Genomic DNA, 14,643 nt, shown 5'->3' with positions numbered 1-14,643 from the left:
TTCTCACTAGGAAAAAGTCTTTGTAAATCATAATTCCAATAAAGTACTTGTATCAAAACATAAAGAACTCTCAAAACTAAACAAATGGAAAACAACAACTCAATAAAAAAATGGGTGAAGATTTGAAGACATTAAAGTTGTCATAACCATGGCAAATAAGCATGTGAAAAGATGCTCAATCTTAGCAATCATGAGGAAAATGCAAATTAAAATCACCATAAGACACCATCCACCCTTATAAGAATGGCTAAAATTATAAAGACTGACCATACCAAATGTTGGTGAAGATGTGCAGTAATTGCAACTTTCATGTAATGTTGCTGAAAATGTAAACTGGTACAACCACTTTTGAAAACAGTTTGGCCATTTCTTTAAAAGTTCAACATACAACATATCAAATGACCCAATACTTCAAGTCTTAGGTATTTACTCAAGGGACTTACATGTAAATGTTTAGCATCTTTATTTATAATAGCCCCAAACTAGAAACAACAGAAATGTTCACTAGCCAGTTAGTGGATAAATCCAACTGTGGTACAGCCATGTAATGGAATATCACTTGTCAATAAGAAGGAATCAACTACTGATACACATGAAAACATGGTTAAATCTCTTAAATAATTATGCTGAAAGAAAGAAGTCAGATTTTTTTTTTTTACAAAAAAGCAAAATCAAAGGATTCATGTTGTATGAACCCATTTATATAAAAATACAGAAAATATAAACTAATTTATAGTGACAGAAGAGCAGTACTTGCCTGGCATGAAGGTTGGGATAAGGAGCAGGCAGGAAGGATTACAGTGAACCCAGGAAAACTTCTAGGGGTGACAGAAATGTTCACTATATCTCGATTGTATTGACGGTTTCATGGGTACATAACAGATATGTCCACATTCATTAATTACACACTATGTATGTAAGTGTATGCTATTTCTATGAACGTTACCTCAAAGATATTTTGAAAATGTAAAAATAAAAAGTCAAAGTACTGACAAAATAAAATACTGTACAGAAATATACTGTGCCTGTGCAAATGGTAACAGTTAGAAGAAGAGAAATCAAATGTGACAGGCTAGAGAAACATCTCCACCATGACCTTTGTCATAAATCAGAAAGAGGCTGGTAATTCATTTGGGAATGTGTTGGTTGAACATGGTACAAGTGCTGTGCACACACTCTCAGCCTCAAACCATAGTTTCAGGTCCACCTGAGTCTGCATATAAGTAACAGTATATAAGTATAGTAAGTGACAAGGTAGTGAACCCAATGATCAGAGTTGCTAAGAAGTTCTCTAAGATAATAACAGATATGCTATTTTTCCAAAGATTTTCAAAGTGCATGAATTCCACCTACTCAAATGCACACATACAAATAACATATTTTGAGATCAACAAGGAAACTATACATTTGGTTTAAAAAGCTCTGAGAGGCAATTCATACTCCTATACGGTAAATAACCATATGTGGGTCACATTGTTACTATAAACAAATAAATAAACCTACGCTGATCTGACTCATACTAATAATTCTTAATTTACACTACACTTGAGTCATTGGTCCATGCAAGGTCTGCTTTTGTTTTTTAATTTTGTTAGTTTTAATAATGTAATAAACAGTCATGAGCTTACCACATAAAACAGAAGCTAGAAACCTACACGGTCCTCCTGCCCACATTCCATTTCCTTGCACTGCCCTGGCTTCCCCCAAAGCAAAGGTAACCCTCATCCTGAATCTTGTGTTCACAAATTCTTTGCTTTTCTTTTTGTAAGTTTTATTAAACCTATATATAATCTGCAAAAATATACAGCTATTTAAAACTTTTAAAAGATAGTATTATGCTCTATGCATGTGCTCTTTGGGGAACTGACATGCTTATCAACATGTTTCCAGCTATACACATATTGCTCTAAAAACTTATGTGTCTTAGTATGTGGAAACTTTCAACCTTGATAATGCTAAACCTTTTGCCCTCCCCAAGTGGTTATACCAATTTACACTGGCACCAGCAATGTAGAAGATAGAGTCCAGTTTCACATCTACATTTTTTTGCAACTGAATGGTATAAAATGGTATCTCACATTGTGATTTTAAATATCTCTTCGCATGTTTACTGACCATGTATCTCCTTTACTTGATTAGTGTCAGATCAGTGTACAGACAGTAAATGGGAACACATTTTCACGTATTATCCCTATGAATTAACACTTTCACTGAATAGTCTTTTTCTCACTGAAAGACATATCAGCTCTGTGAGATATCACAGCAACGTATATGTGTAGATCTCTTTCTGAACTCTCTCTTCTGCTGCTCATTGTCTAATCCTATGCCAATACCACATATCTTAATTCCTACACATTAATAATAAGTCCCTATTTCTGCTTTTCTGCCTCAACTGTCTTAGTTATGCATCTTAACACCATGAAAAATCTTATTGAAATTTTCATTGGAATTTAACTGAATCTACAAGTCAATTTGAGGAAAATTGATATCTTCATAATACTGTTTTCTTGTCCATGAACATGATATATCTATTTAGATCTTAATTTTTTTGTGCATGGAGGTGAATATTTTTATTAGGTTATTTCTAGACATAAGTGTGATATTCTCTATTATAAATGATGTCTTAGTTACATTTATAGATGTCTGCTGATGGCATATAGAAATGAAACTGACTTTTGTTCTTCTTTCCAAATCTTCTGCTTTCATAATTATTTCTGTCTTCTCGTGCTTACGGAATTTTCCATAAAATATTGAACATCAGATCAGATCAGTCGCTCCGACTCTTTGCGACCCCATGAATCGCAGCACGCCAGGCCTCCCTGTCCATCACCAACTCCCGGAGTTCACTCAGACTCACGTCCATCGAGCTAGTGATGCCATCCAGCCATCTCATCCTCTGTCGTCCCCTTCTCCTCTTGCCCCCAATCCCTCCCAGCATCAGAGTCTTTTCCAATGAGTCAACTCTTCGCATGAGGTGGCCAAAGTACTGGAGTTTCAGCTTTAGCATCATTCCTGCCAAAGAAATCCTAGGGCTGATCTCCTTCAGAATGGACTGGTTGGATCTCCTTGCAGTCCAAGGCACTCTCAAGAGTCTTCTCCAACACCACAGTTCAAAAGCATCAATTCTTCGGCACTCAGCCTTATTCACAGTCCAACTCTCACATCCATACATGACCACAGGAAAAAACATAGCCTTGACTAGATGAATCTTTGTTAGCAAAGTAATGTCTCTGCTTTTTAACATGCTATCTAGGTTGGTCATAACTTTCCTTCCAAGGAGTAAGCGTCTTTTAATTTCATGGCTGCAGTCACCATCTGTAGTGATTTTGTATCCCAGAAAAATTAAGTCTGACACTGTTTCCACTGTTTCCTCATCTATTTCCCATGAAGTGGTGGGACCGGATGCCATGATCTTCGTTTTCTGAATGTTGAGCTTTAAGCCAACTTTTTCACTCTCCACTTTCACTTTCATCAAGAGGCTTTTGAGTTCCTCTTCACTTTCTGCCATAAGGGTGGTGTCATCTGCGTATCTGAGGTTATTGATATTTCTCCTGGCAATCTTGATTCCAGCTTGTGTTTCTTCCAGTCCAGCGTTTCTCATGATGTACTCTGCATATAAGTTAAATAAACAGGGTGACAATATACAGCCTTGACGAACTCCTTTTCCTATTTGGAACCAGTCTGTTGTTCCATGTCCAGTTCTAACTGTTGCTTCCTGACCTGCATACAAATTTCTCAAGAGATAGATCAGGTGGTCTGGTATTCCCATCTCTTTCAGAATTTTCCACAGTTTATTGTGATCCACACAGTCAAAGGTTTTGGCATAGTCAATAAAGCAGAAATAGATGTTTTTCTGGAACTCTCTTGCTTTTTCTATAATTCAGTGGATGTTGGCAATTTGATCTCTGGTTCCTCTGCCTTTTCTAAAACCAGCTTGAACATAAATGGTACTAATGAACATCCTTCTCTAGTTCTTAATTTTTTTTAACTAGGCAATGACATTATTAACCCTTGTTTTAAACTTTATGTTCTGGCTTCTTTGGCTCAATTAACTGCAAACAATTGTGTACAAACAAAAATTTAAAAAGCAGCAGTGCCCAAGAGCCTCAGAACTTAAAATACTACAGGTTTCTATACTTAACTACATGCTAAACAAAATTTTTTAGGAGTCAACATTCTTGAAGTTTCTTTTCTTTCTTTTTTTAAAGAAGTTCTGTTTGCCTCACTGTTGGAAGCCTCATCAAAATTCTGAACAAGATCACTCTCCTTCCCAATAGGAAGTGGGGCTTTCCACCCAGCTTCTGCCAGGATTCTGAAAGCTTGTTGACACCAAGCTGGTCTAAGATTTGGGTGGCTTTTCTGTCAGGAGCTTTGTCTCAGCACAGCTGGTAATGGACTGCTGCCAGAAATGTCTGAGCATCAGGACTGTTAAAATGAATCATCACTTACTGGTGTGCAAATATACTTACCTCTTTAAAATCAGAGATAATGTTTATTCTGAATTTTTTTAAAGAGAACTGAAGATTTTTTTTATCATCTGTTACAACAGATATTTGTTATATCATCTGAGGGTGGTTCCTTTTTACCAATGCACAAGTATGCCTGAAGTTTGGCAGGTTTCTCTTTATGGTGGGTTTTTTCCATCTTGGAGTGGAAATGGGACTTCACATGGGCCCTGGGCTTGGCACTCAAGTAGTCTCAGGAAGACCAGCTTAAAGTCCTGTTCCTGATTTTTAAAGAGAAATGCTTCTAACAGTCAACTATTGAGAATAATGTTTGTTTTAGTTTAAAAAAAAAAAAAAGATTAAGGAGGTTCTTTCCTGTTCCCAATTTACTAATCCTAAAAGGCTGTGGTACATATACACAATTGAATATTACTCAGCCATTAAAAAGAATACATTTGAATCAGTTCTAATGAGGTGGATGAAACTGGAGCCTATTATACAGAGTGAAGTAAGCCAGAAAGAAAAACACCAATACAGTATACTAACGCACATATATGGAATTTAGAAAGATGGTAACGATAACCCTGTATGCGAGACAGCAAAAGAGACACAGATGTATAGAACAGTCTTTTGGACTCTGTGGGAGAGGGCGAAGGTGGGAGGATATGGGAGAATGGCATTGAAACATGTAAAATATCATATGTGAAACAAATCGCCAGTCCAGGTTTGATGCATGATACAGGGTGCTCGGGGCTGGTGCACTGGGATGACCCAGAGGGATGGGATGGGGAGGGAGGTGGGACGGGGGTTCAGGATGGGGAACACGTGTACACTCATGGCAGATTCAAATCAATGTATGGCAAAACCAATACAATATTGTAAAGTAAAATAAATAATTAAAAAATCATGAACAGGAACTGAATTACATTGAATTTTCTACTGATATTTTTCTTCTTTAATCTGTTAATTTGTTTGGTTACATATATGAACTTTCTAACATGAAACCATCCTAGCTTGGACACGTTATATTATTTTTTTTTTATATATCATTAAATTTCATTTGCTAATACATTGTTGAGAATTCTTACATGTACATCCTTGAATGAAATAAAACAAATTTCTTCTCATATTTTTGTTATGTGGCTCATAATGGCCTTAAAGAGAGAATTCCCATTAATTTGGCCTTAAATAAAGAAATGGAATTTTAAAGTCTTTGGAAACCTACATACATGTAAGCTGGAGAACTTCAGAATTAGCTGCAATTTCTAACCCCTCCTGGTCTTCAAATTTAAAAATATAGATTCTGTGGTTTCATGAAAGATTTTGGATTTTTAATAAGCACCTCAAATGCTATTGATAAAGATGATCCATTGACCATGCTTTGAAAGACACAACCCTGGTATGAAGACCTCCTGGCTTCCATCTGCTCTCACGGCAGTTAAGAAATAGAGTTGGTGGAGTTTCCAGTTAGTGAAAGAGTGGTAGAACTGGAGAGGCTAAAAGCCCTTGCTTTCCATTAGTGTTACTCTTATAAGAGGAACACAGTGCACCCAGGACAGTCCTATTCTAGTATAATTAGTAATTATTCCCCCTTTCGCTTTAAAAATGTCCCAATTGGGTGTGTTTTATCTCTCCTGTTGGAAGTTTTCATGTTAGTCCCTTCTTTTTTTATGGTAAGACAGGTCTGAGACTGGCTCAGGCTTGGATGGAAGATTAGACCTTCCCCATTTCAATGCCTTCTCCCAGTTCTGAAGGCTAAATAAAAAGCAGATTTTGTCTTGTGCCTTCAGAGAACAATGTATGTCTAAGACAGGGCTAAAGATCCTTGCATTTCACATCATTCAGACCATTCACCAGGTGCAGATTCTACAAAGGGATTTGAGCCAAAGCCCTAGCTACTGATATTACAAAAAATTTTCCATAAAAGTCCATTATAGTCATGGTGAGCTGATAGGAATTCTGAAGTTTGAACCACAGGGGGTTAAAAAAAAAAAAGTCTAACTATCACAACTAATGTATAATTTAAAAAAAATAAATAAATCTTAACTCCTACTTTTCCAATCTACTTAGGTGCCAATTGAGGAATAAAGCTAGTCTGAGGGACACTAGCTATTTAAAATGTCTAATTTCTAATGCCATTTCTCTTATGATTCTTTTCCTTGAAAAGACAAGGTCTCTATCCTTTATTTAAACAAACGTTCACAACAAGCCTGTATATTTTCAGAAATCCAATTTACATGCTAAAAATTCATAACTGACTATTCTTACTCTCCCAAAGAACAATATAAAGCAGGTATTCAACATAGGTTATTTCTAAGACTTTTATACTATACTAGTCTTTTCAATTATCATATTAACAATATTAAAATAAGTATAGTGGCAGCATCTTATGTAAAAGACCTGCAGTTTTACTCATACTTGGAACAAATTTCTGGAAAACCTAAATAATTAAATGCATCTAAAATACTGATAAATATTTCCTATATCTACATTATCTGGATTTGAAAACCCTCTCAAGTTTCAACGTACTTATCTAAAGTGTCAACTGTTCCTTTGCAATTATCTCATCACTTTTTCCTTCTTTACCATTTCTTTGGAATTACACCACCACCTCATTACCACCATCACAACAATAGCAGCAGCTATGGGCTGGCATGCAGGATGTGACAGGTGCTGCTGAATTAACTTATTTGATCCTTACAGTAATCTTTTGAGAAAAGAAATACTCCTAACTATACAGATGAGAAAACAAACACAGAGAGGATAAGTTAGTAAGTGGTGGCACAGTTATTTGAAACAAAGCAGTCATCACAGCCTTTCCTAAGAATTGCCTTTCACAAATTACCTCACACTTTCAAAAATCTGCTTCCTGGCTACACAATCTCATCTCTCTTCTTTTTAAAATTCACTCAACATAATGAGGTTAGTGACCACTGTCATGAAAACACTGCCAGGCTTAATAATCTGTTTTACCTAAAAATCAGTTACAAAACATAGAGCAAATGGTAAAACCAGGTGTTCAAGATTCTTTTCAATTTGGACCCATCCTCTCTTTCTGTCCTCATTCTCTGTTTAGCCCATCACTGGAACACTAAGGTAAAGGTGATCCGGACTACATGCTTATTTTCCTCGCAGGGCTTGGAACATGACATGTGTCAAAACTATTTGCTAATTAATGACAAAAAGTCTTTAAGGTTTTTCTCCTATTAGCTGTAGGTTACTGAAATGCTAGGGTCCAAAAATCACTGCACAAGGTGAGTTTAAGCCAAAAAGTTGGCTTAACACTCAACATTTGAAAAACTAAGATCATGGCGTCTGGTCCCATCACTTCATGGCAAATAGATGGGGAAACAATGGAAACAGTGAGACTTTATTTTATGGGGCTCCAAAATCACTGCAGATGGTGACTGCAACCATGAAATTAAAAGAGGCTTGCTCCTTGGAAGAAAAGCTATACCAATCTAGATAGCTAATTTAAAAAGCAGAGACATTACTTTGCAAACAAGGTCCATCTAGTCAAAGCTATGGTTTTTCCAGTAGTCATGTACGGATGTGAGAGTTGGACTATAAAGAAAGCTGAGTGCTGAAGAATTGATGCTTTTGAACTGTGGTGTTGGAGAAGACTCTTGAGAGTCCCTTGGACTGCAAGGAGATCCAACCAGTCCATCCTAAAGGAAATCAGTCCTGAATATTCATTGGAAGGACTGATACTGAAGGTGAAACTCCAAATACTTTGGCCACTTGATATGAAAAACTGACTCATTTGAAAAGACCCTGATGCTGGCAAAGATTGAAGGCATGAGGAGAAAGGAAGACAGAGGATGAGACGGTGGGATGGCATCACAGACTCAATGGACATGAGTTTGAGCATGCTCCAGGAGTTGGTGATGGACAGGGAGGTCTGGAGTGCTGCAGTCCATGGGGTCACAGAGTCAGACAACACAACTAATGACTGAATTGAACGGAGGGTTCATGGTATTCACAGAGAGATTTCTTAAGTAAATTCCTTTTGAATAGTAAGATAATATTGTTTAAAAATACCAACAATTCACCCATGACAAAATAAGGCACTTTAGAACAATTAAACCAGGCAGTTTTTTCTCTTCACTTTAGCAAAAAAGTAGCAACTGGTGGTTACATCCAACAGTGTGATTTAAAAAAAAAAGGATTCTTAGTATTAGCATGAATTTTATTACTAACCTGTTGAGGAATAATGGTATCTCTATAGCTTGGTAAAATTTTCAGGGTGACACTTCCACTAATATTTTTCAGTAATTCTTGTAATTCCTTTGGGTTGTTTCCAACTTCATGGCCATTGACTTCTTTAATGATATCTCCCACATGAAGCAGACCCTGACGGTCTATCATCCCTCCATGGAGGATTCGGGCGATTACCAGATCATTATTTTCAACCCTAAATGTTACACCCTGAAGAAAATAAGGAATGGAATTACTGATTTTTGGTTGTTAGGAATAAATTGTAAATATTCCCGACTATGTATATATAAGAAAATAATTCTAAAAATAAGTGAGTAAATCATTCCTACTTTTCCCATGTTCACTTGTAACTCAATACTCCAATCTCATTAAACCATGTACAATTGTGACAACATACACCATCCCTTAAAAAAGGGGCTTCCACGGCAAGAGTAACCTTGAAAATTAAACATATCTTAGGCTGCATTCCACAAGATATGAGGAAGCTCAAAGGAGCAAGCAATGTATTTGTGCATTCTGATGGCCTTGCTCCTGGTGTTTTCTCACTTCACTGTTCTCATAGTCAGAGCCCCGAAATGCCATGTTAGCATGAAACTGTAAACATTTACTTACAGAGTCCTACCAATGTTTTCAATTTTTAATAACAAGGTTCTTCTGCATTTTGCTACTATATATAATTAGTAAGCAACCTCAATTCATTTCTTCAAAGGGTATAGGAAAAAAAGTTATCCTCTGAAATTTTTTCTACTCATAGGCAAACTTCTTCTCTCCTCTATTTCAGTTTAATTTTGGTTTAATTCTGCATGCTAAATCAAGTTGAGAGTATCACCTGTGTATTTTATACACAAGCCAAAAAAGACTGATGAAACAAACATGAGTAAAGTTTTCATAAAGATAAAAATTATGAAAGAAAAAAATGAGATAGAGTAGTGACTCAGTCACGAGTATGTAAGATTTCAGCTTTAAGAAGGCACCGACTGATCAACTCACCAGTGGTTCCCCAGCCCTTTTGTGAATACCAAGAATACGAATGGCATCTACTGGTAATAACTGATTATTGATAGAAGAATTATTCATTTCCGGGCTTGATGGAGGTGACTCGTAACACTTTGATGCCACAATATCATGGGCCTCCAAGAGTGACTAGAAGGATTCAAAACAGCCTGTGGTTATTGATTACAGATGGAATAAGTTATTAAAAGTAGCAGCTCATTATCCCAATAGAGTACTAAAAATTTCCAAGGCATTAATTGGTAATTTTTAGTCATTTCATGAAAATAGTATAAAAGACTGAAGAAAAATTACAAAGAAAAAACTCACAAATTCATATATTAAGGATTATTCCTATAAATTATGGAAGCTACTTAAATCACTAATCTAGGCTGCTTAGTTTTTACCCTATACACTCTTCTTAGGCAATATTACCCATTCCTGTGACTTGAACCACTACTGAGAACTCCCTTGATCCAGATCTCTCTCATTAGCTTCAGACTCATATATTAAAAATATGCCCACAACTGGCCAAGAGTCATGATAATTTGAAAAATCAAAACAAAACACAGGATTATATACAACCGAAACATAATGAATTAATGAAAACTCCGTAAGTCCACAATGCTACTTAAAAAACAGGACTGAAAAAAATCTCATTTGTTACCATTTGAGATTGCCCTTTTAAACAATTCTTTACTGTTAAAATTGGCAAAGGAAGAAGCTGGCATTTCCCTAACTTTTCAGTTGGAAATGCACTGTAGGTTAACTAAACAGTTCAGCTGATGAGGAAAAACTCTATATAAGAGACCAGCTAAGAATGGGAAAATTTGAAAAATGTCATTTTGCAACCTCTAATGAAAATACTGAGTCAGGCAAGGATTATTAATTTGAACTCATCAGTAACTACATGGTTGAAAGGAAACAGCATTTGTATAATGCCAGAATAATAACACACTAGATTACTTCTTAGTGGAAAGGCTTTCAAGGGTAGGATTTGGCTGTCATTGCCCTTGATTAAGGGACTAATCTCAGCATGAAGAGTGATGGGGCAACGTATGGCTGAACCCCTTCACTATTCACTTGAAACTATTACAACATTGTTTGTTAATTGGCTAGGACAGAGGAGCCTGGGGGGCTATAGTCCATGGGGTCACAGAGAGTCGGACACAACTACATGACTAACACACTCACCCCCAACACAAAATTAAAAGTTTAAAAAAAAAATTTTCAATTCAGAAAAAAAGAAGAGTGATGGGCCAACCAGATATTATACATCATCTGATGCAGATTAATTTACCTTGTATCACCTGAGTGTGAGCTAAGTTGCTTTAGTCGTGTCCAACTCTCTGTGACCCTATGGACTATAGCCCACCAAGGCTCTCCTGTCCACGGGATTCTCCAGCAAGAATACTGGAGTGGGTTGCTAGGCCTTCTCCAGGCCATCTTCCAGACCCAGTGATTGAATCTGTGTTGCTGAGGTGTTCTGCACTGCAGGCGGGTTCTTTACCACTAGTGCCACCTAGGAAGCCCAAGATGCATCCTAGTTTCAAATATAACTTAAGCCATCTTTTAGGTAAAACTTCTGTTTATAAGAAATAGGATAACTAAACAACATAGCAGGAAAGCACACAAGTAAATCCAAGGAGTGGATTCTGCAGGATAATGGCCTGGTCTGGTCTCTCTAGTAGGTCAACATCATAATCAAGGGAGAAAGGGATGGTCTAACTAATGCCACATATGGACCTAATTTGAAAATTCATACATACAAACCAGCTGTAAAGAGTATTTTTGTGTAAAATGCACTGCGTGTTACAGAGTTCTATTGAAATGGAAAAGTGGAAGTCAATGGCTGAAAAAAGGGTAAATTACAAAACAGCTTATGCAAAATGACTGCAGTCAGTAAAGAAAAAAATACATATGTATATTTATGAATAGAAAAAATATGGAGAAATATGCACCATGGTAGTATAGTGGTGATTTGGGTAATAAAAATGCAATGTCTTAATTTCTGCATTTTTACTTGCTGCTATTTCACAAGTTTATATATATTTTTTAGACCTCATATAAATTTATGCATTAAATTTCATACTTACATAAAAAATATAGCATGCTTGCAAAGTTCTACCAGATGCATTCTTCTAAGATACCACAAACTTAACATGGCCAGTTACTTTAACATGAGCATGACCAAAATAGCCCTCCCAGAGTGTTCTTTATCTCAGTAGATGCCATCAATCGTTTGTCAGAAATCCTGTCCTTATCAACTTCCCAGATTTCTCTTCTGTGGCTGTCACATGTACTCACTCACTAAGCCCTATTGATTTTACAGCTTAAAACTTGAAAATCCTCACATTTCCCACTATCTATGCTGCCATCACAACTTCTCACCTTGGCACAAAACCATATAGCTCCACAATCTGACCTCTCCCTGTTTAATAACCTCCCCCACCCCTATCCCTTCCCAAGGTTCCCAATGTCCTCTGGATAAAGTTCAAATATCTTAGTATGCATTTAAGGCCTCAATTAACTGGCCCCTGCATAACGGTGTCTCTGACATGTGTTTCTGTTTTTTGTACTTAAGATATAGATTTATGTTGGAACCATCTCACTATACATTTACATAATTTTTGCAGTAACATGGTTAGAGAGTCATGGAAAATCTTGAGGAAAAGCATAGGGGTGCTGCCATTTGATTTTTAATGCTAAGATTTGCAGTGACAAGCAGGTGACACTTTATTCTTCTATCTCATGACCATTTATTGAACAGTCCATTCTTTCTCCACTAAAATATAGTGTTTCAAAAATCAAGCTGCCATTTGTCGGAGGATGTATTTCTGGGGTTTCTCTTCTCTTCAGGTAATCTATTTTTCTAATACTGCCCCAATACCAAACTGTCTTAATTATAGATTTCTAAGAAATCTCCACTTCCCTTTCTCTCTTCTGAAACTGATTCGTCTTTGGTAAACTGATTAACTCTTCACCTACACAGACAAATGCTTAAGTTGAATTTATCTTTTGTCCCTGGGGAAAGTATGTCATTGTTTCTATCCCCTACAGCTCTCTCTTGTTCTAAGGTCATCAGCTGCAACCCAGTCTTAGAAGCAATACTGAAAAGGCATATCATTGGTCATAAGAAGGGCTGGGAAACAGTGGTATTAAGGGAGAAAAATCCACTATCACCACGAGAAACGTGTCCCAAGCATGTGGTCTGATGGTGAAATAGGTTTGTTGTTTTTTTTTAATTACACAAAGAAAAACCCATTCTAATGCATTTCTTTGACAGACACTGTCCATTTGTATAGTAAGTGTATCTGTTTATGTAGCATAAGCATATGAGGATATTAAAACATCTAAGTTGTAATTTGCAACAAATGGCCCTAAATCTTTCAAAAACTTCATCTTAAACAGAAACTACTAAAAGAATATTTTGGGAATACAGGGGACTTGGAAAGAAGAGAATAGAGAAAGTTTACCTGGAAGTGAGGCTCTTTGAGTATACCAACCAGTTCTGCCACATTTTCATCCACATTTATTAGAGGGGTGATATCTTCGAGAATTTCATTGACTAATTCCAAGTTATTATCACTGACAGCTTCTAGTTTTGAATCTTCTAGCCTCTCATGAGCCTGAAAAAATACCAGTATATTAAAATAATAACACATACTGCTTTGCTCAGACTGTGGTTTTCTTCTTGAAAACTTTTGAAAGTTTTAAAAGATATTACTTGATGGTTTGATCTACTGAAATTGAACCTTTCAATCAGAGGTAACATACAGATTTCATAGTAAATGTTATCATGCAATTAGCAGCACTTTAAAGGAATACCTCCAAAGAAAAAATTTTAAGTCATATGAAATACACCGTAAGAAGAAATTATAATTGTTATGAAACAAAATTGTCAAAAAGACCAAGTGTAATTTAAATAGAGCAATGAGTTTCTATTAGATTTAGATATGAAAAATGTTAAGATGACTAGGGAATGCCACTAAGAGCGAGAACAGGTACCTCTATAATTTTCTTAAAGCGTAACAGAAGCCTGATAAAGAGAGGATGATGAGATCATTTAACATATATCATGGAATGATTATAACCACTGAGAAAAAAAAAAACACAACTACTTAACTCACAAGACAAGTTGGAAATACTGTTTTTTTATTTAATTTATTCATTTATTTTTTTGCTAGGCTAGGTCTATCGGTGCTGTGCACATGCTTCCTTCAGTTGCAGAGAGTGGGGGCTACTCTCTAGTTGCAAGGGTTTCTCAGCACAGTGGCCTCTCCTGCTGTGGAGCACAGGCTTCAGTAGTTGTGGCATATGGGCTTCAGAGCGCAGGCTCGTTAGTTGTGGCACACAGGCTCAGTTGCCCTGTGGCATGTGGGATCCTCCCCGACTAGGGATCCAACTAGTGTCTCTCACACTGTAAGGTAAATTCTGAACCACTGGACCAGCAGGGAAACCTTTGCTAATTGTTTTAATATAAATATTTGTTGTTTAAAAAAAAATCTAATTTAGCATGATTAATCTTGCAAATAGTCTTAATACTCTAATGATAGTATACGAAAGCTTAAAAAAGGAAGAAAAGAACTTGAACATTTATTGAGGGCTTTTGTTTTGTGCCAGTAAATATATTCTAAGTTCAGTATCAGAGTGTGCATGTGTGTAGTCAGCTAAGGTAGGTATGTTGTTACCATCCTCACCTTACAGACACAGACCCTGATGATGCAAAATGAGATAAAGTGACTGCCTGAGTTCACACTACTGGTAAGCAATTAAGTGAGGTAGTCCAACATCATCAAACTTGAGCTCTTAACTATTAAATCTTATTCAACTTTTTGATTATACAGTAAGCTACCCTATGGCACCCCACTCCAGTACTCTTGCCTGGAAAACTCCATGGACGGAGGAGCCTGGTAGGCTACAGTCCATGGGGTTGCTAAGAGTTGGAAACGACTGAGCAACTTCACTTTCACTCTTCACTTTCATGCAC

General features: G+C 36.6%; 1 protein-coding gene across 4 annotated transcripts in view; it reads right to left on the bottom strand.

Annotated features, from left to right (window-relative positions):
• MPP6 (membrane protein, palmitoylated 6 (MAGUK p55 subfamily member 6)) overlaps positions 1 to 14,643 on the bottom strand; it is a 136,093-nt gene that overhangs the window by 34,669 nt on the left and 86,781 nt on the right. For all 4 annotated transcript variants that reach the window (XM_010855366.1, XM_010855364.1, XM_010855365.1 and 1 more), the window contains exons 3-5: positions 13,130 to 13,282; positions 9,654 to 9,806; positions 8,646 to 8,873 (exon numbers count right to left, since the gene is read on the bottom strand). In XM_010855366.1, the coding sequence (XP_010853668.1) occupies positions 8,646 to 8,873; positions 9,654 to 9,806; positions 13,130 to 13,282 (534 nt within the window). The remainder of the gene's footprint in view (positions 1 to 8,645; positions 8,874 to 9,653; positions 9,807 to 13,129; positions 13,283 to 14,643) is intronic.

Source organism: Bison bison, unplaced genomic scaffold, assembly GCF_000754665.1.
Source record: "Bison bison bison isolate TAMUID 2011002044 unplaced genomic scaffold, Bison_UMD1.0 scf7180017864364, whole genome shotgun sequence".
NCBI lineage: Eukaryota > Metazoa > Chordata > Mammalia > Artiodactyla > Bovidae > Bison > Bison bison.
The sequence above is the reverse complement of the archived record's forward strand: the minus strand, read 5'-3'. Positions and strand labels throughout refer to the sequence as shown.